This window comes from Sceloporus undulatus, chromosome 6 (genome assembly GCF_019175285.1).
Source record: "Sceloporus undulatus isolate JIND9_A2432 ecotype Alabama chromosome 6, SceUnd_v1.1, whole genome shotgun sequence".
Classification (NCBI taxonomy): Eukaryota; Metazoa; Chordata; class Lepidosauria; order Squamata; family Phrynosomatidae; genus Sceloporus; species Sceloporus undulatus.
Window position 1 is genome coordinate 73,445,058 of NC_056527.1, and position 25,470 is coordinate 73,470,527.

At 38.4% G+C, this 25,470-nt stretch overlaps 1 protein-coding gene across 8 annotated transcripts; it reads left to right on the top strand.

Moving 5' to 3' along the window:
- On the top strand, positions 1–25,464 carry BRD9 (bromodomain containing 9). Of its 8 annotated transcripts, none has more exons than XM_042475522.1 (17): positions 1–178; positions 1,815–2,035; positions 2,835–2,967; positions 4,318–4,375; positions 6,371–6,515; positions 8,081–8,191; positions 9,724–9,899; positions 11,457–11,589; positions 13,496–13,571; positions 14,461–14,556; positions 15,629–15,761; positions 16,069–16,180; positions 18,165–18,203; positions 18,850–18,921; positions 19,613–19,715; positions 23,769–23,936; positions 25,034–25,464. In XM_042475522.1, exons 1-17 carry the CDS (start codon positions 79–81, stop codon positions 25,129–25,131), a joined length of 1,974 nt encoding a protein of 657 aa, XP_042331456.1. In that variant the 5' UTR covers positions 1–78; the 3' UTR covers positions 25,132–25,464. The 8 variants fall into 8 exon arrangements, with proteins under 8 accessions (XP_042331456.1, XP_042331457.1, XP_042331455.1 ...); XM_042475523.1 differs by having other exon boundaries at positions 1,836–2,035; positions 4,315–4,375; XM_042475521.1 differs by having other exon boundaries at positions 2–178; positions 4,315–4,375.
- The last annotated feature ends 6 nt before the right edge of the window (positions 25,465–25,470 follow it).

Sequence of the window (25,470 nt, forward strand, 5' to 3'; positions counted from 1 at the left end):
GCGTCGCTCTGACGTCACTTCCCGGCGCCCTCCCTTTCTTGTCCTGTCTTGCCTTGCTCCTGGCTGTCAGACGCAGCGATGGGGAAGAAGCACAAGAAGCACAAGGCCGAGAAGACGGAGTGGAGGTCCACCGCCGCCCCCAGCGCCTCTGGGACGGGGGCTTCCGCCGCTTATGACGGTGGGTGGGCCCAGGAGGAGAAGGGAGAGAGGGAAGGGGGAGGCCAGACTGGGAGAATTGGCACCGCTTTCACTCTTTGCTAGGGAATTCTGGGAGTTGGAGTTTGTGTCAACAGTGCGACGCTGCAGCTAACAAGGCCAATGCGATTGTAGGATGAACTAAGTATGGTTCATCTCTCAGTGAGGCAAAGCATGCTTAAGCCAAAATGGCTGGCTCTGGAAGGAGGAGGCCTCATTGGCTATATGCCTCGCACCAACCAGAACAGTGGTCCCCAAACTGACCTCCTTGAGGGACTTTGGACTTCCGCTCCCAGAATCCCTGTCTATTGGCCAACATGGCTGAGGCTTCTGGGAGATGTAGTCCAAAACCTCTTAAAAGGTACAGTTTGGGGACCACAGAGCCAGCAGAAGGTTGATGCTGATGCACTCACTAAACTTTTGGGGGGGGTTACAGACCCATTAGGCAAAAGCCATGGACCCCTCTCCAGAAAAATGCACCTAGACTCATCATTTTGTGTAGGTTTTATTTTACTGCATTGGGAATTGATTTCTTTCACACAGTCTGGTCTGGAATACTCTTGGACAGTAGATAGGGCAATAAACCCGGAGCATCCCTAATAGTCCTTTATGACCCCAAGTCATGTGCAACCCCTCAGTGCCTATCCTGGGGTGGAGTGGATTCCTCCTATAGACGACAGTGACAAACGCTTACCTGAATGGGTAGAATTCATATAAGTCAACTATACTCAGCTCTTTCTAGGCCTGTTAAATTATATACATTTTGGGAGAAAGGCAGGATATCAATCTAATAAATAAATAAATAAATAAAATACCCCTGATGCTGAAGGAGCTTGCGGATGTTATTTTGGAAGCACTATCTCTAACCTTTCAGGATTGTCTTAGACAAAGTGACTTAATTCTTCTATAATAATACATTAATAAATTTACATTAATGGTGTTTTCCACCAGTTTGACTAGAAATATACTTGACACTCCTTAATAATAATAATAATAATAATAATAATATAATACATTTTATTTATAGACTGCTATTCCACAATAGGAATAGGAGCTAACCTTATGGTCGCATTCCATATTTTTATTAACAAGATCAGCAATTTATCATTTGCATTCGTTAAGAACTCTTTGTTGTTGTTGTTATTATTATTAACCTTTATTTATGAAGCGCTGTAAATTTACACAGCGCTGTACACACAATCTTTTTAGTTAGACAATTCCCTTCCCTCGGGCTTACAATCTAAAAAGACAAGACACAGAAGGAGAAGGGAGTGGTGGAGGGAAAGGGTAAGAGGTCCAGCAGTTCCTCTCTACCTCCAAGGCCTGGACCAAAGGAGATGGACTGGAGGGAGGGCGAGGCTTCATAATGGAAGGTAGATATCATTTGGACTTTAAGGTATGCCAATTTGTAAGATGTCAGAACGGCTTAGAACTCCATTTCTTGCCACCCCATCTGTCCCACTGTTTTAGACTTACATCTGGATGGGTCAAAATCAGATATTTGTCCTGCATTTAATGCAGTGAGGACAGATGCGGATAATCAGTTAAGCTTGAACTGAGTGTCTGTGTGGTATTTGTTTGTTTTTTTCAAAGAACATCATGTGTTTGTTTCTGATTAGATTATGTGGATAAACCCTTAGAGAAGCCACTGAAGCTGGTATTGAAAGTTGGAGGTAGTGAAGTGACAGAGCTTTCAGGATCCGGACATGATTCCAGTTATTATGATGACAGATCAGACCATGAGAGAGAGCGACATAAGGAGAAAAAGAAGAAGAAGAAAAAGAAATCTGATAAAGAGAAAGAAAAGCATCTGGATGAGGAGGAGAGGCGAAAGAGAAAGGTAAACAGTCATGTGACAGTGGTCTAAAACACACTGCAGAAATAATCCAGTTTGAGACCACTTTAACTGCCCTGGCTCAGTGCCAGGAATCCCAGGAATTGTAGTTTACTGTACTGTGGTACTAGAGATCTCTGACAGAGAAGACTAAATGTGTCACAGAACTACAGTATCCAGAATTCTCTAGCATTGATCCAGGGCAGTTAAAGCAATATCAAACTTGATTGTTTCAGCAGTGTGTTTTGTAGCTTATTATCTGTTTTCTTACTTATTTGAAGTTGTCACTCAAATTTTTCAAAAAGTTATTTTATGAAACCTTTGTTTCTTACTACCCAGCATGGAAGAGTGAACGAAAGAGCCAGGAAGCTCTCCTTTGAGATTGGACTCCATTCTCTGGGCATCCTTACAGAAGAGGCCTTATCTCTTGTCCTATCTTAGAACTTGATGTTTGTGTGGTTATTTTCCTTTTCCCTTCTTCAGCTCAATCTGTTTTCTTGGAAAACAGTAGCAAAATAAATAGATGGAATAGAATAGAAAATGTATGTAGGGAAAGGTGATGTATGTAGGGACAGATGATGTTACAGTTTAAGAAATGTCTTCTCTGAGCCATACGTTTTTTCTGTCTGTCTGTCTGTCTTTCTTTCTTTCTTTCTTTTTAGCATTTGGAATCTATTTCTCATGACTGGCAAACATGTCCCCTTAATGTTTTATAGCACTAACATTCTTACTAATTTGAAATGAAATTTTTGTATCAGTATGTAGTTCTGACCTGCTTTTTTCATTCTTGCTTTTTTAATGTCAGGAGGAGAAGAAAAGGAAAAGGGAGAAGGAACAATGTGATACTGAGGGTGAATTGGATGACTTTGATCCTGGAAAGAAAGTAGAGGTTGAGCCACCCTCAGATCGTCCTGTCAGAGCCTGTAGGACTCAGCCCGGTGAGTAATCAAAGGGGTGAAACAGATGGGCCAAATAAAGCAATTTCCCCTGCTTTGGAGGCAGAGTGTTTAGATGATGCATGCTTCCAAAGTGAGCAGAAACCGGATTGAAGCCATGCTCCGGGGCTAAAAACTGGAACAAAAAGAACTCTGGATATTCCAGCTTAGCCCAGAAAATGCAAACCTTTGACCCTGCATATAAATGGCCTTACGTGAGAGTGGTTCTGAAGGAGTAATCCATCCTAACCCTAACCATAAAGCTGCATATAAGCACACCAGAATAGGTGTGCATTTTAAAAGAACAGCGCTGGTGTACCTGAGTGGTCGAGGCAGCAGTGCAAAAAAGTGAAAGTGTGACACCTCCAGTGGCTATAAGTACAAGATACACAAACTAGTCAGTCCAAAAGGGGGCATGAGGTGAAAGGGGGGAAGGGGGCATGTATGGGAAAACCCATGTTTGTGATTTGCCAATCTTTTATTGAGCACACTGATGCTCCAATGCCCTGTACTGGTGGAGGATCACGGGTGCAGCTGTGTGGCCAATCAAAGGGGCAGCCATCCAATGAGATGGCATCTAGGAGCAGGCAGTTGTCACATAAACACAATGTGTTTGTGCAACAGTGCACATGCATGGTGGAGAGGTGACCAAAAAATTACCCAGCAGTGTGGCTTGACACAATGCCGTGCAGCTGGATCATTCACATTTGGTGGGAGCAGCCAGTGCAGTCAGCAGGGTTTTGGCCCACTTCTGGAAAATGTGGGTCCCAGCTGTCTTTTCCTGCCTACTATTCTGCCCCTTAGTTAGGCATGTGCACAAAGTTAGTTAGGAGTGTATTTGTAATCCAGTACCAGTAATATTTTCAAATTCCTCATTGATCTTAGTCCTTATTTTTGCTTCAGGAGACATTTAATTCATATAGAAATTATGTATGCACATGCATGCCTTCAAGTTGCCTGTGAACTTATGGTGACATTGTAGGTTTTCTTAGACAAAGAATACTCAAAGGTGGTTTTTCCAGTTCCCTCCCCTGAAATATATCGTTCAGCACCTGTTATTCATTAGTAGTCTCCCATTCAATGACTAACCAGAGCTGAGCCTTCTTAGCTTCTAAGATCAGTTAGGATCTAATACCTTTAGGGTACATAGGCCTTTCATATAGACATTAACATTTATTAATTTTCTATTAGTTTTAATTTTCCCCTTTCATTTTCATAAAGGCCAGTTGTAAAATAATAATGTGTATATTCCTATATACAGATGCATGTATAGTTTTTTGGCTTTTATATGTAAATGGCAGACACTGTCAATGAAGTTATCATCTGCTTTTTTGTTACATTGAACTATAGCAGAAAATGAAAGCACACCTATTCAACAATTATTGGAACATTTCCTTCGTCAATTACAAAGGTACGTCTAAACGTCATATTTGGAGGACACCTATAAGGATGTTTAGCAAAGTCAAAACTGCAGCTTAAGAATTCAGTATCTAGTTAGTTCCACTATGAAGTGAGTTTAAGATTGTTGAAGGTAGATACACAGAAAGGGATGCTGATTTCCTGAACATAAACTTTTGCATATAATAAATAAATAAATAATAAAATCTTTATTTGTATTTCCCACCTATCCCCATGGATCGAGGCGGGAGCACAACAGCTAAAATCAGCATTACAATGCATAAATTTCACAACTCACAATTTCATACATATATTGATTACCAGTCAATTATAAAACAATATAAAAATTATTATTATATGTGTGTGTTTTTGGTTCAAATGGTACTGAATGTCTCATATTTAGTATTCAAAATTTTCTCAATGTTACACTTATATATGTCTCTGAGAACTAAGCCCTGCTTAAGTACATTGACATTCCCAAGTATGTAAGTACTGGATTTCTGCCTAAGGCTAATAGTTGAAATTGCAGCAGATCCTGGGATGAAGCCTGAAACTGCCTGCATTAATTTGAGATGTTAATTACAGGTAACTATTCACAAATATACTAACTGGCTTTGTTACACAAAAACATCGAATTGGTGAAAAAATGTATTTTGTAATGGAGTTTGAAATTGTATTCAATGAGTACATTTAATCATAATCCCAGGATTGAACAAAATACTTAAACTCTCATATATAGGTTTTTTTTAATCAGTTTTGCAGTAGAAGGACAAAAGTGATATCAAATAGTTTGTGTGCACACCTCCGTGTTCTACACATATTGTACACATTCAGGTTTAATAAACAAGGATCCCAGGGTTTGAATCCAGAGCATGGGCCAAATAAGGCGGCTTCCGGCTGCTTTGGGGCCATGGCATTCAAATGATGCCCATCCCCAAAGTGCTGTGATCTGGTCCTTTGGACCAGATCAAAAATGAGCGGATATAATGTGGCTCCTGGTAGCGCCAGTTTGGGACCATGGTGATGACCCACTTTGGGAGCGGGCCATGCGGTTGCCGTCCCAGCCCAATCACAGCCGGCGCAGCCTCCAGCTGCTCTTTACCAGTTTTCTTTGGCCATGTGACATCTAGATCACTTGTAGCCATGCAAGTCCTGAACTGATACATGGGCACAGTAAGGGCCAATAAACTGAGACTGAATTTTGGCAAGATGGAGACCATTTGTGTAAATGGTTCCTGTATCTAGGAAATAGGTCAATTATCTGTTCTGGATGTGGTTGCACTCTCTGTGAAGGAATAGATGCATAGTCTAGGAGTGCCTCTTTATCTTTGTTATTGAAGGCCCAGGTGACCTCAGTAGCTAACAGTACTTTCCCAGCTTTGACTTGTATGGAAACTAGCCATTTCTGTTGAGTACCACTTGGTCCAAGTGACCTAGACATTAGTCATCTACCATTATTGTAATATTGTTTATATGCAGTAGTCCTTGGGGCTTGATCCAAGAACTGCAATTAGTACAGAATGCAGTGGCAAAACTGTTGAGTAGAATGATGTATTTTCAGCCCCTCTTCTGCCTAACTATCAGTAGGTTTTGTTGTTAATACAATAACTCCATTAAAAATTGAAATCAGGATATTTCAGCCTTCTCTTTTATGTACCCGCCTTTTTATTGTAGTCATGATGTGGAACAATTTTATAGGATCTTGTGTTTCATGTGTGTGTTCCAGGATCACCTTGGATTTAGTGTCACAGTATTTGCTTTATGGAATTTTTCCCATTTAACATCACACAATAGCATTGTTGTTTTTTAGATACTTACTTAAGACCTACATGTTTAGACAGGCCTCTCCAAAGTATGACTCTAGCTATCTTTTTTGTAAGCATTTTTTTAAAGTCAGGTTTTTTTGTATTTTATGGATTGTTGTCTGTTATGCTGTATGGTGTTTTTTGGTGTTGCTCAATAGTAAATAAAATTTTAAAATAAATAATATACATGTTCTCATTTTTAGGAAAGATCCTCATGGATTTTTTGCTTTTCCAGTCACGGATGCCATTGCTCCTGGATATTCCATGATAATAAAACATCCTATGGATTTTGGCACAATGAAGGAAAAAATTGCAGCAAATGACTACAAGTCAGTAACAGAATTCAAGGTGAATGAATAGAGATTTAGGGACTACTTAATAGCCCATGAGTCAGTCACTCATGTATACATTCAGTATGATTGCTATGAAACTGCCTGTTTGTGCATTCCGTAGATGTAAGAGCAATTCTGTTATTACAGCATGAAAATTGAAGCTGTCATCATTGTCTTGTTTTTACATTGCATCACTGGTGGATGAATTCAGTTTAATATATTATAAATGATGGAGACCTACTGTAGAACTGTAGAAACTAGTTCTTTTGATATGCCATATTATAGTCCAGTTTATACAAATTGGTAGTAATATGAGGTAGTAGAGATGTAGTGCATGCTTTGAATACTCTTTCATGAGAAATAATACCATGGGCATCAACAATTAACATGGAACATGCTAGTTTTCTGTGTGGAATGATTTCACACAGCCTGCATTCTGAAATGAATTAGTTGAGATGTAGATTTACAGCCAGAGTGATCACATGTCATAACCACAAAGGGGAACAAGGCACTGCAAAAATGTAGAATCATAGAATCGTGGAGTTGGAAGAAACCACAAGGGCCATCCAGTCCAACCCTCTGCCATGCAGGAAATCACAATCAAAGCATCCCCAGCAGATAGCCATCCAGCCTCTGCTTGAAGACCTCCAAGGAAGGAGACTCCACTACACTCCGAGGAAGTGTGTTCCACTGTCGAACAGCCCTTACTATCAGCAAGTTCCTCTTAATGTTGAGGTGGAATCTATTTTCCTGCTGTTTGCATCCATTGTTCTGGGTCCTATTCTCTGAAGCAGCAGAAAACAAGCTTGCTCCCTCCTCAATATGACATCCCTTCAAATATTTAAACAGGACTATCATATCACCTCTTAACCTTCTCTTCTCCAGGCTAAACATCCCCAGCTCCCTAGGTTGTTCCTCATGCCAATGTAGGACATTGACATATAAAAGCTAAAAGTACTTATATAAATATAAATTTATTTCATATGGTTTATTTGCAGATATATCTGCTGTACATTTTGCCCATGTCTGTTGCTTGACAAAAACTAATAAGCCTTTTTGCAGCAGTAATAAATCTGTTGACTTATCTCTTGCTTGCCTGCTGAGGGATTGAATGACATAAGGACAAAATTTATGGCTCAAAATAAAATATATTTTGGCATTCCTCCCTGGGGTCCAGGCAGAAGGTTGAAATGTAGGACATGTCCGGGGAAAGGCTATCTGGTCACCCTGTTTACAGCTTCATCTATTTACTAACAGCTGTGACTCAGCCTCCTGAGAGAGAGTAACCAGCCATTTCCTTATGATAGACTATAAACCATTCTTCAGTGTTTAGCATAGATAACTATAATTTGAAAGAGTTAAGTCGGGGCACAATAACAGTTTGAACTAGGTTTTTCTGACTTCCATTGTGTCACAGGTGACTTAAAGGGACAGAAACATTCACAGGTCATTTGTGAAATCTTTCATCAACTGTACCATTCATTTAACATTATGCTGAAATTGATGTGGTCTGGCTGTGAAAAAAACTTTAACCACAAAGGCTTTTGAAACATGGCAGTGCTTATTGTTTGTGTTTTCCAGGCAGATTTTAAACTGATGTGTGACAACGCAATGACGTACAACAGACCAGACACTGTGTACTACAAACTGGCCAAAAAGATCCTCCATACAGGCTTTAAGATGATGAGCAAAGTAAGGCAGCTATAAAAGAGAGCTTGATGACACTAAAAATGCACTTGAAACTATTGTGAAGCATTGGGCTCGTACAGACAAGTCAAAATAAAGCTGCTTTGGGTCACTGTGGAGGTATGCTGTTTAAATGATATACACATCTTAAGAGGCCAGAAGCTGCACCAATGCTGCGCTCCAGTCCTTAGGAGTGGAGCGTGGCTTTGGCAAGGCTTCTGAGCTCTTAGGATGCATGCATCATTTAAACAGCAGAGCTCCAAAGTGATCTAAAGCAGTTTTATTTTGGCCTGTCTGTATGAGCTCATAATTTCATCCATTTGTCTTTAGTTATAATAGTTTTCATTATGACTGATATATTTATATCCTGTGCCTTAAAACGGAATTCCTTCCAAGAAAAATCGAGCCCTCAGCACATATAAGTTTAAGCGGCTTAAGCACAATTGCAGGATATAGCTTCTTTGTACAATGTAACTGCTAGTGGTTAAAGAGAGAGAGCTCCTATTGTCTAAGAAGGAGAGCTGTAGTACATGGGGTATTAAAACCATACCCCATCACTACTATGAGTCTTAATGAATATTTTAGATTCTTCAGCATTGTCTGCACTCTTTACAGTGCTTAGTGCACTAGCCTTGCGTTTTAAAATAAGACCTGGAATTCTCAGGAAGCTGGATTGTGTGCTCGGTGTTGCAGTCTGCACTTCTGGTAGCATTCACATAACCCTTGTTATTCTTAAGGAATTGTTGGCATTTCCATTACAAAATACTCTCTTTGTGAGGCAATAGTCCTCTTAGATATGATTACAGTAAGCAGGCTTTGAACTTTGGAATCAGGAAATAAATGTTGCCATGTCAGTTTATTGAACTTTCTTAAATGGTTTTATAAATGAATATATGCAAACATATATATCTCAGGGAAAAGTGGAATTGTTCTGAAATGCAAATAATGTATTTCCTCTTTTTGCATCACTTCGTAAAGAATGATGTATAGGAACAATTTTACCTTAGCTTTTAAAAATTGTATATTCAAATGTTTTTGTGATTTTATTAAATATAACAGAAGAATCCTCAAAACTCTTCTTTGAGCAGAACGCAAACCCTCTCTTCCCCCAACACCTCATCTAACGTATCTTTTTAGAAAAAGACAAAAGAAAGTATAATGGAAATAATTACATAAAACAGGGAATACAGGTAGAAGATGGATTACAGGATCAATGTGTAATACTATGAAAATCTAAAAGCATTTTAAAAAGAGCGGATTTATCTTATGAGCTATTGCGGGTATCATGGTGTATGTGAAGACTGTGGTAAGTTCCATCTTCAGGTAGGTATCTATTTGTATGTCTAGGTTTTCTTTCCTAGGTAGGATGCAGATATTCTGGTGTCATGCTGCCATGACTGAATCATGTTGCATCATCATTGAAGATGTAGCTCTTAGGCGCAAAGCCATGGCCATTCCCATCCCATCCCATCATCATAGCATCTTGGCTATGAGGGAAAGGTGTAAAGTCCCTGCTGCTCTGTCCTTTCTAATTCTAGGAACGGCTGTTAGCTTTGAAGCGCAGCATGTCGTTTATGCAGGACATGGATTTTTCTCAGCAGGCAGCTATTTTGGGTGATGAAGATCCAGCTGTTGAGGAACCTGTGCCTGAAGTTGTTCCTGTGCATGTTGAAACTACCAAGAAATCCAAAAAGCCAAGTAAAGAAGTTATTAGGTAAAATTAGATGGAATGCTTTGCTCTATTGTGCCTCTTAACTGCAAATTAAAACAGTACCTCAACCTTAGGAATTAGAGAGAGCATTGTTTTACGTTTCAGGAAGCCATGCAACGTTTACTTATTTGCCAAGGAATGTTTGTAACTTAGAGCAGAATTCCTTTGCGTTTCAGGATGTTTGAGGGCATGTTCTAGGGAGCACAGGCAGTTTCAGTGGATGTTAGCTAGCCATACTGTTCAACAGGAGTGAACTGAAAGTACAAGCTAAAAATATTAAATGTTCTATTCTTGGTAGACATAACTGCTGTTGTAAGCAGAATTTGTTGTATTTTATTGTACAAAATACAACTTTAAATGAATGGTTTTATTTGACTACATTACTTATGGTCATGCATTGTTTTCCTCATTTTTGTTTTGGTTTCCTTTTATTGTAAGGATACAATGCTAGGCTGTAATCATGTTCATGCTTAATTTGCTTAACTTTACTTTTGAGTAAACATTCATAAAATTTCCCAACAATTAAACACCTCACTACATACCACATAATAAAATCTTGTGCAGGGAGAGAAAGAAATCACAGTGAGCGAATAAACGGTGACATCTTCCTACTACACAGAGTTTGAGAAAGAACGGATGGGATTATTCTGAAATTTGGAATAAAGGAAGCAGAACCTCTGGGGTTATGGAGACCAGATTCTGCTCCTCTGACAGCCCCTTTTATGAGCTGGATGCAAGTGGGAAGTACAATTGGCACATATTTAAAAGCCTGAGAGAATAAAAAGGTTCTTTGGTACCTAAAAATCAATAAAATTGGCATCTTGACAGACCTTTTATGTAGAGGTTTCGGCAGCCGGTCGGGGCTTCCACTGATACACTCCACCTGTGAGCTGTCATCTGCTAAATTTCAATATGGGGAAGTACTCAAAAGCACTTCTGAGGATGATTTGAGGAATAGATGAGAAGAAGCTATTCTTCAGGTACTGTAGCATCAAGGTGTAAAAGGCTTTATGCATTACAATCAGCACTTTGCATTTTTTAACTTTATGGTGCTTTTATATGATTTTATAGTATTTTTAGTGTGATTGTTTTTAATTGGATTTTAATTTTAGGCTTTTAACTGATTTTGCTTTTGGCAAAAGGAGAAAGACAGCATATACATGGAATAAATAAATAAAATAAACAAATAGCCTAGCTAAATAGGATATGGCTATCACCTTCTTAATCTGCTTGCAGACGGCTCGACTGTTTGGATTTTTGTCTGATCCAATAAAGTTATATCAGAAGGTTTTGCACTGGAGAATGAAATGCATTACATATATACTCTACGTTGCATTGATATAAAATTTAATATCTATAAAAATGTTTTGCACTGGATACATTTTATCCATTCTTGACATGGATATAAATATGTTACAGACATTATTGACTAAAGTAACAACAAGAAAAGAAATGTTAGTTATCCTAGAGTATGGCCACATTTAGCCAGGAGATATTGCCTAGAAATTACTTGAGGGGAGAATTCTTTCATAATTTTTAATGATTTGTACTTCATTGTAGTTGTATATTTGAACCAGAAGGAAATGCATGCAGTCTGACAGACAGCACAGCTGAAGAACATGTCTTAGCTTTGGTGGAACATGCAGCAGATGAAGCACGAGATCGGATCAGTCGATGTCTCCCAAACAGCAAGGTCTTGTCTCTTAATTCAGACTGCCAGTGTGTTGAAATTTCATTAAGCCAATATGCATTTTTTAGTACATGAATGCACTGTGAATTGGCAACTTCATAGAAACTAAGGCCCTGTACAGACTGCCCAAAAAGGGCAGCCTGCCAGCGCCTGGTTTTGCTCCACGGGGAAGCCACAGCCTCCAGACCATGGGACTTCCCTACGGAGCAAAAAGAACTCCCCAAAAGCGGGTTTTTCTTGTGGCACCATAATGACGCCGCAGTGCGCACTCACGACATCATTATGGCACTGTGACGTGCAGACGCTAGGCGTCCGTCACGTCAAAATGGTGACGCCCATCTGTACAGGGTGCCGCCACTTTGACGTACGGAAGACGTGCTAGGGTTGGGGGCATCTGTAAGAGACGCCCCAAGACAACCCTAGCATGTCGCCGGGACATGCTACGGCACCGGTCTGTAGCATGCCTAAGTCTCCAGAGTGTTTGCAGTAAATCCTTGACAGCTTATTTAGGCCCTAGTTTGAACATATTGTAGAAGTTGTCATCTAGGGCATGTTCCTAGTCTCTGCCATGGTGAGCATGTCCCTGCAAGCATCATAAGTTAGGTACCTTCCATATTAATATTTTTGCTGTGGCATAATTCTCCAATATGACAGGGCTAGTGACATATTTTTATTTTATTTACATATATAAATGTAGAAGATAGATATCTGCTGATTGAGTTAATATAATAATAATAACTTTATTACGGCCATTTGGCCAGCACAATTGCTGATTGAGTTAAATCACGTATAACATATTAGATAATTTTAATTTACAAGACCTGATGCTCTGGGATTCTGCCAGGCTTTCACTACCTCTGAAAAAATCCAACTATTCTGGAAATTAGACTGCCCATTTTCATGGCAAACACTTATGGCTTCAAATAGGCCCAAGTCTAGTTAGTTAGTTTACCTGCCTGTTAGTCTGTTAGTGACATCTTTACTTTTAATTGCATCAGTATCTGATGTGCCTCTAGCTCTGTACAGCAAGGTGGGTACCGTGCTGTCATCAGCATGATCTTTTGTAGGACACAAGACTAATTTCCAAATCCTCCTACAAGTAATGTTTTCAGGGTCTGTAAGAGCTATCTGTCCCTTTCCCAGGCATCTGGTGGATAGGAAGGGATGAGCTTGCTTACTTTGTCAGTATGCTCACCCAGTGTTCCCATCCTCCCCTCCCCAATTTGTCCCATGAGTGAAAAAGTTGTCTAAAACATAAATACAAAGGAGCAAGTAGAATTAGCTTGCTATTTAACATAGCTACCTGGCTTCACCTGTGTATTGTCTTTAAGTGGGGTTTGCATTTTTAGGCCAACATGTGTAAATTCAGTTGGGGCAATCATTGTCCTAATTCCTATTTTTAGTCTTAAATGGAATAGAAAAAAAACACGTTTCAACAGGATAAAGCTTAAAGGTCCACTGGTTATGAAATGTGATATTATCTGCATCAGACTAATTCATATTGGAATGTACAAGTAGAAGTCAGTATACCTGTGACTTTCCAGCTGTAAATATCAGATTGCCCAGTGTGATGCTGTACAGTCAAAAGTGTTGCCATTGTGCATACAGTGTTCAGCTAAGAAAAATTAATAAATGAATAAATTCAGAAAATATGTATGCCAACTGAATTGTCTTCAGATGTTTCTAATTCCATAGATAAAGTTTGCTGATGCAGGGCAGGAAATGCTTATTTCTTTTGGAACATGCTGTCAAAGATGCAGTCCACAGTACATAGGAATAAGGGCAACTACATGTCTAGTATTGCTGACACAGGAATACAAGCAAAGTCATTTGGATTTTTGAGTTTTGTGATGTTTTCTGCTTATTGGCAGACTTAAGATTAATACATATTTGTTTGTGTCTAGTACAGATAGGCTATCTGAAAAAGAATGGTGATGGGTCTTTGCTCTTCAGTGTACTTAATCCATCTGATCCAGATGCAGAAGGTAATTGGCTTGATAAAGATTAATAAGCTTTTTGTCTACTTGTAATTTTTATTGGTATGTGGCCATGTTTCATTTTAATGAGAAAAGTCAATTTAATATATATTTTCATATTAATATTAATAATCCAGATAGATACCTTCCTTTGAAATTCATATGGCATATGTTGCAAAGTATAAATTGTCAGCAAACAAACAGATGTATACCCCCTCCCCCCAAAATAAATTCTTAGCAGCATGTGTTAAGTTACAACAGAGATCTAATACTAACATCTATAAAGGCTTACAATGGATATGAGGCTATAGCTTCAAAAATTAAACTTCATTTTTTCAAGGTGGTTTTAGTCTAAAAAAGAAATCTTGTTGCTGTTTAAATGACTATAGCATCACTCTTACCACAGATACTGCCTCTATTTGTATTTTAACTTTTTTGTGGGTTTTTTAAAATGTGTTGTACCTTTTTTCAAGCCTTGTACTGCTACTTATTATTATTACCAAACTTTCAACTATTTAGATACAATTTGGGTAGTCAACCTATGGTACAACTGGTAGGGATTTAGGGCATGATTGGACAGAGGTGGGAGGAGCCAATGTTCAGGTTGTGGTATTCAATTTGGTTTGCACCTTTGCCACCAACTTTGCTGCTGCCTGCTCCACAACCAGGTACAGTAGACTAAAGGCAAAGCATTGTAGTGAAACAGCTCTTTACCATTACTTGCAGAAAATGAAAAAACCTACAGCTTTCTTTGAGCACACAGGAGATTGGATTCTAACAACCTGCCTATACATATGTTATATATGAGATCAGAAAAATTATAGAGAAATTATTCTATACCTAAATGTTACTGATTACTATACTTGTGAGACTGTTATATATTTTAAATTTAAAATAGAGGAAGAAACCCATCCAGTGGATTTGAGTTCCTTGTCAAGCAAATTATTACCTGGTTTCACAGCACTGGGCTTTAAAGATGAAAGAAGACATAAAGGTACTCATGTATTAAATACCTTTAAGGCAAATAACTTTTACATTGTGGACAGTAAACATTTCATATTGTAACTTACAGCAGTATGTTAGAACATGGAGTCAGTTTTAAAGGGGGGAAAAAAGAATGTGTCGGTTTAACTTTGGATGTGTTTACAATTTGATTCATAACTGAATGTCTGGATCCATAGATCCAAACCATGTTTAGGTGAACTGAATGACTGCTTTAATTGATCATATTTTATATAATATATAAATAATATTATATTGTATATTCTACTGTAACTGAACTTTTTACCTATGCTTGTAGATCTTTCTTCTTCCCTTACGGTATGAGCAATCAAACCAGGAAGGCAGTTAAATCATACTTTCCCAAGTTACTCAGACTAGGAAAACACGGTTGCCAGATTTAGAACAAACCAGGGCAATTAGCCACAATCTGAAATTAAATTTTCAGGTTTATTCCAAATCAGGTAACTCTGATTAATGGGTGAATGATGTTAGAGAATGGGACCATGCTTCTGAGGTGGGGGGGGTATGTCATGATGCCATTGACTAGGGACCCATTCACTCCTGACTCAGGGTCAGCTGTGCTCTGATATTGAGATTCAGCTGATGTCTTGAAGCAAAAGATGGATGTATGCTTCTCTTTGCTGCTCTTTCAGTTTACTCACACAGAGAAGAGAAAAGCAGAATGAAATTGAAGTTCCAAGGTTAATATTAAGCTAGCTCCCAAAGTACTAGATAAGTGCATGAGCTTTGCTTCTCTTTTGCCTTCCCCATTCAGGTGGCCACAGCTCAGTTGCTCACCCACTGTATCTTTCTTCTGAGGGAGCAGGGCTTCAGGGAGAAAGCATCCTAGATTGCCCCAGGAGACAGACTGGGCACCCTAAGAAATCAAATTAGGTTTGCATACCATGTGTGTGTGTGTGCGCGCGCGCACACACACACATATATATGTATGTGTGAATGGATCCTAAGAAATGCAGTCGGGGTTTTGTTTGTTTGGGATGTGGTTTGTGTTTCATATTGTTTTGCCGAAGAAGGCTCCATATACATTTTTTTTTCTTTTTCAGTTACATTTCTTTCAAGTGCTAATACAGCCCTTTCTATGCAAAACCACTCTATCTTTCATGATCTGAAAGCAGATGAAATGGAATTGTTGTATTCAGCATATGGAGATGAAACTGGGATCCAGTGTGCCTTAAGGTAAGCATGTTAAGTCATCATTGAACCCATATTTCATAAGTGTTGCAGACCACAGTACTGTCATATATGTTTGAAACTGAAGCATACAAATGAGGGTCATTTGGAAGCTAGAATAAATGGCATACAGAGGTTTTGAATTTTATTTGCAGAATGGCTTTTGTTCAAAACTGGAAAAGTGGGATTGTACAAGAGAGCTTTAAAAAGCAGTTTTTTTAAAAAAAATACATCCATTCTAAATTGCAGAAATTTAAATTGCAGAAACATGTAGTTGAGTAAATGTTTGGCTTTCTATCTTAATTTTTTCTAGCTTACAGGAATTTGTGAAAGATTCTGGAAGTTACAGTAAAAAAATAGTGGATGACATGCTAGATCAGATCACTGGAGGAGATCATTCCAAAACCATTTACCAGCTAAAACAGGTAACTGCATTACATAGAAACCATCTAAACATGGTGTGTATGTGAATGTGCCTTCATGTTTCCTGCTGACTTACAGTGACCCCATGAATTTCATAGGGTTTTTATAGACAATGAATACTCAGAGGTGGTTTTGCCACTTTCTTCCTCTGAAATATAGTCTACAGCACCTGGTATTCACTGGCAGTCTCCCATCCAATTACTAACCAGGGCTGATCCTTCTTAGAACAGATGGCATCTGGTGCCTTTAGGATATTTAGGTTCTACAAACATAGGTACTATTGGTTTAATCTCTACATAGTCTTAATCAACATCTGTACAGTAAGAACTGAGGTTAAAACTTCAGGTTTTTTGTTTTGTTTTTTGAAATAATGAATACCACTTGCATCTTGGTATTATCTCATAAAATGTCTCCTTGAGATAAGATTCCCTTCAAAGGGTGGTCAAAGCATCTCAGGCAGTCCAGGGCTGCTGTACCTTGAACTGCTGCATAGAAGAGATTTGAAAAAGGATTGGGGGGGAAGGGTTAAGAAAAGCTCCATGTCTGAATGCAGGTAAATGTATACATGCATAAAACTTTCAGAAGAGAGAGCATACTTTGTCATTCACATGTTCTGTGTTAAAGTATTCATTCTACAAGGATGAAAAAATAATTTTACAAAATGTTGTCCCCACTGCCAGCTATCTTTTAAAAAAGCTTGTGAGGAGTTTGAAGAGTGTTGTAAGGGGCTGGGGTACAGCCTTGGAGGGGTCATAGCTTTCCTCTGGCTGCCCCTTGGTGTGACATTGAGATGAGGGGAGCAAGGAGATGATCAGAGAAGTTGTTGACTCTACTTCATCCACGGTTGAGGTGATAGGGAGAAACCAGGTAAAGATTAGAGAGGTTGTGGCCTTCTGTGATCCTTTTTTTAGCTGCCCCATGATATCAGGATGGTGAGGCACTCAGTCAAAGATGAGGGAGACTAGCCTTGTTACCTGTTTTCTGATAGCTGTTTCACCATGATGCAGACATTGTTGTGCCAGCTATCAAAACACAACCTGCAGTGATCCTCTTCACTGGGCCCCCTCCACCCACAGCTTGGGAGGACAGAAAATGGGTGAAATGCAGGGTCACATGTGGTCCTCTAAATCGATTTGGGGTTTTTGGGGGAAATGAGAAAGAGGCTTCAGGAGGATTCTCCTCATCAGGGTTTTTAGACACTCAAAAAGCCCCTTTCTCTCTCTTTTCTCTTGTGTATGTGAAGCCACACCCCAGGGCTAAAAGCCAGAGAAAAAAGAACCCAGAATATTCCAATTTAGCCTGGAAAATGCACACCTTCCACCCTGTATATAAATGCCCTAATACTAGAGTGGTTCTGAAGGAGCAATCCATCCTAACCCTGAAGCTGCATATAAATGCACTGGTGCAGGTGTGCATTAAAAAAGGATCGGATCAGGGCAGCAGTGCAAAAAAGTGAAAGGGGGACACCTCCAATGGATATAAGTACAATGTGCACAAACCAGACAGTCCAAGAGGAGGCTTGGGGTGAAGGGGGCATTTATGGGAAGGTCTCCATAATTGTGTTTTGCTAGTGTTTTACTGGGCACACCAATGCTCCAGTGCCCTGTACCGGTGGAGGATCGCAGGTGAGACTGTGTGGCTGATCAAAGGGAGGGCCATCCAGTGGGATGGCATCTAGGCAGCAGGCAGTTGCCAGAGGTGTGTTTGTACAATGGTGCACATGGATGGTGGGGAGGCAGCAAAAAAATTACCCAGCAGCATGGCTTGACACTATGCTGTGCGTTTGGGCCGTACATATTCCAGCCATCTTCAAACTGCTTTAGGAAAAAGCAGGTTCAAGCTGCTTTTTCCTGCCTCTCTGTTCTACCCCCAAGGAATAAGTACTGTTTAAAATGCTACAATTTAAAACAGTCATTGTTTATAACTGTGACACATAAAAAAGAATTCAGAGGAAATATTAATTATTCATTTCTTTAAAAATTTCAGAGGAGAAACATTCCAGTGAAACCTCCAGATGAAATCAAAGTAAGTTGTATTGCATTTTTTTTAAAAAAAACACCTTTCTGTTCTGTTTCACATCTTTGTTGTAAATGGCTTTTGAAATATGATTGAAGAATTGTATAAAGCACCTATAATAAATAAAGATTATGAACATTTGTTTAACTCACAATTTATATAATTATGTATAACAGCATTCTAAATTTTTCCAAAACATTAAGATTTATGGGCTGGTGGTTACAATTTTTATTTACATCAAATGAAACTCTGTTTCTTGACTAAATAATAATAATAATAATAATAATAATAATAATAATTATTATTATTATTATTATTATTTCCCGCTTCTCCATTCGGTTCGAAGCGGGATTACAGCAGTAAAAAAATCATAAAATACTTACATAATTCAAAAACATCAATCAAAGAAATAAAAATAAAAGGGAAAAGGAGGAAGTTGTTACAGTGTTGCTCAGTCATAAGGATCGAGTCATATATTCAGATGTACAAATCAGATTAGATAGTTACATACCAAAGGAAAAAGAATCCATGTTACATCCTGTGATAAAGCTGACATTTTCTTACTGTGACTATGGTGATGTGGAATGAAGGTGCCATGGGAAAAGTGAATATTGGTTCAAATTGCTTACAGTTTAAATGTGTGCTAATTATTTAGGTTCCAGCAGTACTCATTAAAGAAGAACACAAATTGCGCAATACTTGTCCAGATGCCCCTAAGCAAAGTATGGTAAGATTGAGTTATACCATTTGTACTTTTGATTCTCAGGTAATTGTTAATAGAATTGAACATTTAAGAAATAATATATACATTGGTTTGATTTTTCTCTGCCCTCTTGTTCTTTTGATATTGTGCTTTTTTTAAGTCAGTAAAGCTTGTAGAGAGAAACTGTTGTGTCTTTGTTTTATTAAAAAATGATCTCCCAAACACTTTGGAGGCATTTTCAATAAAAGAATGGGATACAGGTGTTTTAAATAAATCTGCCTTTAAGAAGATGAGCCTTTTTGAATCCCAGTTTTGGGGATAAGGCAGTATATTTTAAAAGTTCAAAATAAATAATGTGCTTTGATCTTAGAAGTTGAAATCATTGTATTTGCTGTTCAAGGAAACGTCTTTTTTATTTTAGAAAAGCACTTATTTTGTATATACGTTAGAGAATTATCAGACTGGAACTAGGGAGATATATTTGAAATCTGCTCATCTGTGGAGCTCTTTCATAGCCATTGAAACCCACTATCTTTCAGTATAAATTATTTAGCATAACTGTTTTGAACATAAAGTTAGGTCTCTAACTTTAATTACTCATTTTTTAAAAAATTCCCAAACATTGTCTTATTTGAGAGCATGTTCCTGTTTAGGGGAAGAGTAATGTCAGTAGCGGTAATTCAGTAACATTATCCTCTTCTTTCTTTTTGTTCAGGTTGGAGAAGCCATTGGAGACAATACTAGTTCTGTTTTGGATTTCTTATCTATGAAACCGTATTCAGATGTGTCTCTTGATATATCCATGTTGAGTTCATTGGGTAAGTGTTATGCAGTAGCTGAGTATTGAAAGTATTACTTTGTAGTTCATGTATAATACAGTGGTTCTGAAACTTTTGCTTTAACCCACCAATTAAGCATTGTTAGGATCTCAACACAGCATTCACAATAGTTTGTGTACAGTAAGGGCTGTTCGACAGTGGAACAAACTCCCTCAGAGTGTAGTGGAGTCTTCTTTCTTAGAGGTCTTTAAACAGAGGCTGGATGGCCATCTGTTGGGGATGCTTTGATTGTGATTTCCTGCATGGCAAGGGGTTGGACTGGATGGCCCTTGTGGTCTCTTCCAACTCTGTGATTCTATGATTCTAACTTGAATACTCAGACAAACTTAACAAAGGAAAACAACCTTGCAAGATTGGAAAAGGTACTAGCACCATCCACATGGGCTGAATCAGTAAGATGTCAGCAAATAATAGATACAAATGGGGAAAAGCTGCAGCAGAAGAAACTGAGTTTCTACACAAGAACAAAATGTGGACGCTTATAGAACATCCACAAGAAAAGAATGTTGTGGGGTATAAATGAGTCTTCAAGATTAAGAAGGAGAAATCCAGAGACAAAAAGACAGATTAGTTGCCAAATAATACAAGAGTTTACAGGGAATTATGATCAGATTTTTGCACCAGTTGTGTAATGTACTACAATAAGAGCTCTCTGAATCACTGCAGCATCAAGAAAGAGGCATGCTGAACATTTAGACATAAAGATTGCTTTTCCATATGGGAAAATATAAGATACTTGTATGGAGCAGTTGTCCAGACTTTAACATTAACATTATAATTAATAAACATCTTGTATGCAAACCTCAGAAGAACATTTATGGATTAAAACATGCTAGAGCATAGAATGAAAAGCTGAATAAAGGAAAGACTGGTAGGTTCTTGTACTCAGGGTATAAAGACAACAAGTGACGTTTATTTGACTTATCTTGATGATCTGATGATCAGGCAACTGGTTGCTCATAACAGCCTTTCCATGTAAATGCTGACTTCCTGTTTCATGTTGCCTGATAACCTTAACCTTGCTCCATTTTGGGTATCCCTTTTGGACAGTTGTTTGGATTAATTGCTTGCGTGTGTTTGACTCGGACTGGCCTGAGCACTCTGGTACATAATCCTTGCTGGTTAAGCACCAGAACAGGAAGCTTCTGTACATCTGTCTGGGCTGCTCTGATCCTGTGTTCCTGCATGGCAGGGGATTGGACTTGGTGATGCTTGTGGTCTCTTCCAATTCTATGGTTTTATAAGCAAAGGCCATATATATAAACAGCTGTTGGGGTTTTGTGCAGAAGAACTAACTCACTAACTAAATGTGATTGGAATGCAGTAAAGAGAGTACCCAAGTACCTGAAGGGAACTGCACACCTGAAACTTCAATTGCAAGCAACCAACAACCCTAAAGTAACAAAGTATGCAGATGCTATATTGGATTCGCTATATGATTAGCACGGCTACCCCTGGATGTTATATTGGCCCCATACAGACAAGCCAAAATAAAGCTGCTTCGGGCCACTTTGGAGGGATGCTGTTTAAATGATGCATGTGTCCTAAGAGTCCAGAAGCCATGTCAAAGCCACAATCCAGTCCTAAGGACTGGAGCGCAGCTTTGGCGCAGCTTCTGGACTCTTGGAAGGCATGCATCATTTAAACAGCATACCTCCAAAGTGACCCGAAGCAGCTTTATTTTGGCCTATCTGTATGGGGCCATAGAAACAAAGTACAAATTGAGTCTCCCTTGCCTTAAATTTTTCTGATAACTATTTTTGGATTTTGGATATTTTTTAAAAAATTCAGAATACATGTATTTGCATATATGTACATAATCAGATATCTTGGAAATAGTACCCAAATCTAAACACAAAATTCATTTATGTTTCATATGCACCTTATACACATAGCCTGAAGGTAATTTTATGCAATATTTTAAATAATTTTGTAGATGACACAAAGTTTGTATACTTTGAACCATCAGAAAGCCAAGGTGTCACTGTTTCAGCCACCCAGGAAAACAGTTTTTGATTTTGGAATATTTTGGATTTTGAAATTCTAGATAAAGGAACCTCAGCATGTATGATTTCATAAAGAGTGCACATAATCAAGGGTTTCTGAAGCTAGAATATTATCCAACATGATAGCAAATGTCTTTTTACCAAGCCATTGCCCAGGGATCATTATGAAGCTGTATAAAAGAAGAGGAACCTTGTAGGCTTGTGCACACATTGTTGAGAAGCGATGTTAGAAGTGCAACAAGGCTTAGCATTGAAAAGTCAAGAATGTCTCAGTTGCGATAGGGTTGAATAGTATGAGTGACCCAAAGTGTCCTCCCTTGTCCATCTATCTTGACCCCTCTGTGATGTAAACTGATACTCTTTTTCCTACTTCTTCTCTTCTTGTCAATTTTCTCTCAGCTTTTTCCTAGAATGAAGCTAGCTAGATTAGATGAACACCCTAAGTCATTTTCCTATCTTTGAATGGGATTCCTATAATAAAGCCTTTTGTTTCTCCAAGCCATTGGTGTCTTTGCTCCTTAATGAGAATCCCTAACCACTGCATGCACTCTATCAGTTTGTACTTCTCTTTGACATTGGTCATATCCCCATCTTTTAAGATCTGTCAAGACGGCAGCTTTCAGGAGGCTGGAGCCCCAGTACTCCTGAATTAAGAAATACACTTCTCCCCCCATATTCACTGGGGTTGGGGCATAGGGCCACTGTGAAAGTGAAAAAGATGCAAATAAATAAAAGTATTTTTTTAACCTGAGTGTTGTGGTCAGCAGAATTCTGTGGTCAACATCTGCTAGAATTTACAGGATCTACAAATGCATAGAGAAGTGTTTTCTCTAGGAATCTTTAGATCCTCCAGTGCAACTGTATGGTTAATTTCCAGCAGAATTTATCTGGAGGACCTAGAGATTAATCAGATCTGCAAATAATCAAATCTGCAAACATCAAAACCACAAATGTGGAAGGTAAAATTAGATATGTGGAAGAAGGCTGTTTACGGTATATTAGAAACTCTTGTGTCACTGATTAAGGGCCAGAACAGACCACAAATGGTGGATTGGGGCTGCCGTGGAGCCGCAGCAAATGCATGCTGTGGCCCCAATCCACACAATGCCAGCCCAGATTGGAGTGGAAAATATCCTCTCTGATTTGGGCCAATAAAAAGCCGCCTTAGGCGGCCCTGCCACAGCCCCAAACCAGCTTCTGCTGTGCCCCCAGAGCGGTTTGAAGCCAGCCCCGTATAATCACCCAGCACGACTTGAGGGCGTGCGGCATTTAAACCCCCCCAAGCCATGCAGAAGCTTGCTTTTCAGACTGGTCTGTTCTGGCTCTAACTCAAATTTCTGTGTCTTCCACTTCCAGACTAGCTAAACTGGATGCATACTACATTTGTGGTGTAGAAGTAATCCTTTGCTTTCCTCAGTCCATTTTTGTGGTGAAAATTCACTCCAGCTGTGTTGCCAAATCCACTACTGGGGAAAACACATTTATGTGTATATGTGCAGCTGGAGGAGAGAGAGATTATACAGAGATAAATGTTTAAAATCTTCTCAGAAGTCATGGTCTGAATCCTTTCCAGCACTACCTCTCTGGTTGCGCTTAATAAAAATAAATGAGAAAAAGCAATACAGTATATTTCACCACAAATCTCCAGCGTCTTGTCTAGCTTGATCTTGACTTGACCAAAATGTGTACACCTTGTATGTTTATAGACACATTTTGGAGTGTGTATCATCTCTATTGCTCAGGAATGATTGTAGTTTCCTTCAGCTCCTGGAATTCATTTTCTTTCTAAAATCTGACTGTGCTTTTTTTTAATTGCCATATAAGCTAAATATCATTTCAATCTTTACATAAAATTAAAGTATTTCTTTAGGTGGTGAAAGTATACTACTTTTATTTTATTTTAGCATAAAACAAAAATTGACAAGGGATAAGATAACAAGTATTTTTCCATAGTTCATCCAAAACTCCTGCTTGCAATTTTTATAATTATCATTAAAGATTATCATTATGTTGTCATTTATTTCAGGTAAAGTAAAGAAAGAGCTTGATCATGATGAAAATCATTTACACTTGGATGAAACAACAAAATTACTACAGGATCTTCATGAGGCACAGGCTGACAGAGTAGGATCTAGACCTTCTTCCAACCTCAGTTCCCTCTCTAATGCATCTGAAAGGGATCAACACCATCTAGGTAAATCACATTAAATAATATTACTACCTAATCTATGGTGTGGGCTTATGTTTTCTGCACAAAGAAGTATCAGGCTCAGAAGGCCTCCAATAGTTTAGGTTCAGAGCCTTGGATTTTCTAGAAATGTTTAAGCCTTATTTCTCCTTTACTGCCATCACTGGTTACTGAGCTTCTGTGTTCAATATGTAAAGAGATCTTGTAGCACCTTTGAGACTTACTGGAAGAAAGAAGTTGGCAGCATGAGCTTTCGTTTTTACAGCATCTGAGGAAGGGGACTGAAGTCTCATGCTGCCAACTTCTTTCTTTCAATTTGTCTCAAATGTGCTTCAAAATCTCTCTACATACTGATTCTACAGACTAACACAGCAATATCTTTGAATTCTATCACATCTGTGTCCAGATTAGTACTAGACTCTTGAGTCATTTAGATTAGAAGCCAAAGTGCTTTAATACATTTAGTCAGAGAGTTAATTCCAGACTTCCTGGGAGCCACCACACAAAAGATCTTATCCCTACAGGAATTACTAAGAAGGCCCTGTGGTTCATTGATCACATTTGCACATAATGAAAAGCCAGCAATCCAGGTTTATGAAATAATGTTAAAGGATTGTATTCTGGTACACATATCATTGACTTTGCATAAGCAAGTAAGCAAATCAGAGAGGAATAGTTTAACATGATTTATATATAATCCCGTTGCAAATAAACAAGTTGTAATATGTAAGCTAACAAACCTGATATAAAATTACTTTCTGCCTTATTTGAGACAGTCAACAATCATCTTGGGTTTGGATATCACATGAAGCTATCCTTTTTGGCTTGTTTACCTTTGTGCAGAAAAAGGGAAAAACAGGACTGAACAAGTTGTATCCACTGTACTTTAATATGGCAGAAGGTTTCGCTTACTGTAATGTGAGAAATTAGCCAGTAGGATTGGTCTTTTTTTTTTGCCATAAATTCAATTAAAATTTGTCATTTCTGAAATACAAGCAGAGAACATTGATCAAAAACAGTATCTGAAACTTAGGTGGGTTTTTTTTTTAAATATCTCCTAAATAGCATATGTTTTAATAATTATTCCTCCATGTTTTCTACAGGAAGCCCTTCTCACCTAAGTGTTGGAGAACAACAAGACATGGTACATGACCCCTATGAATTTCTTCAGTCTCCAGAACCTCCAAATGCCAATAACTGATTTTTCATATACAGTATTTAATTTTTATTTTTTAGAACTGTATAATGTTTTAATGAGACAATATGCATTTCAGTTTGTCCTCTTTTTGTATAAAGATTGCTGTATAATAATGTTTATGCATACAGTATGTTTGTAAATTTTACTAGGGTAGTAGGAATATCATGGTATTTGTACCACTTCATACAGTATTTTAGGGATATGTACTATAAATCTAAGGCAGAAGCAAATTACGTATTTAAGAAACCTTATTTATTCAAAAATACTAACCAGCTGTTTATCATGCTGTCAGTCATTAAAAGTTTTATACTTAGAAATTACTCAAAGAGGAGTATTTTTCAA

Coding starts and splice junctions, on each gene's coding strand:
- BRD9 (XM_042475521.1), top strand. CDS start 79: ATGGGGAAGAAGCACAAGAAGCACAAGGCCGAGAAGACGGAGTGGAGG. Junction 19,716..23,768: donor ATCCATGTTGAGTTCATTGG/GTAAGTGTTATG, acceptor CATTTATTTCAG/GTAAAGTAAAGAAAGAGCTT. Junction 23,937..25,033: donor AAGGGATCAACACCATCTAG/GTAAATCACATT, acceptor TGTTTTCTACAG/GAAGCCCTTCTCACCTAAGT.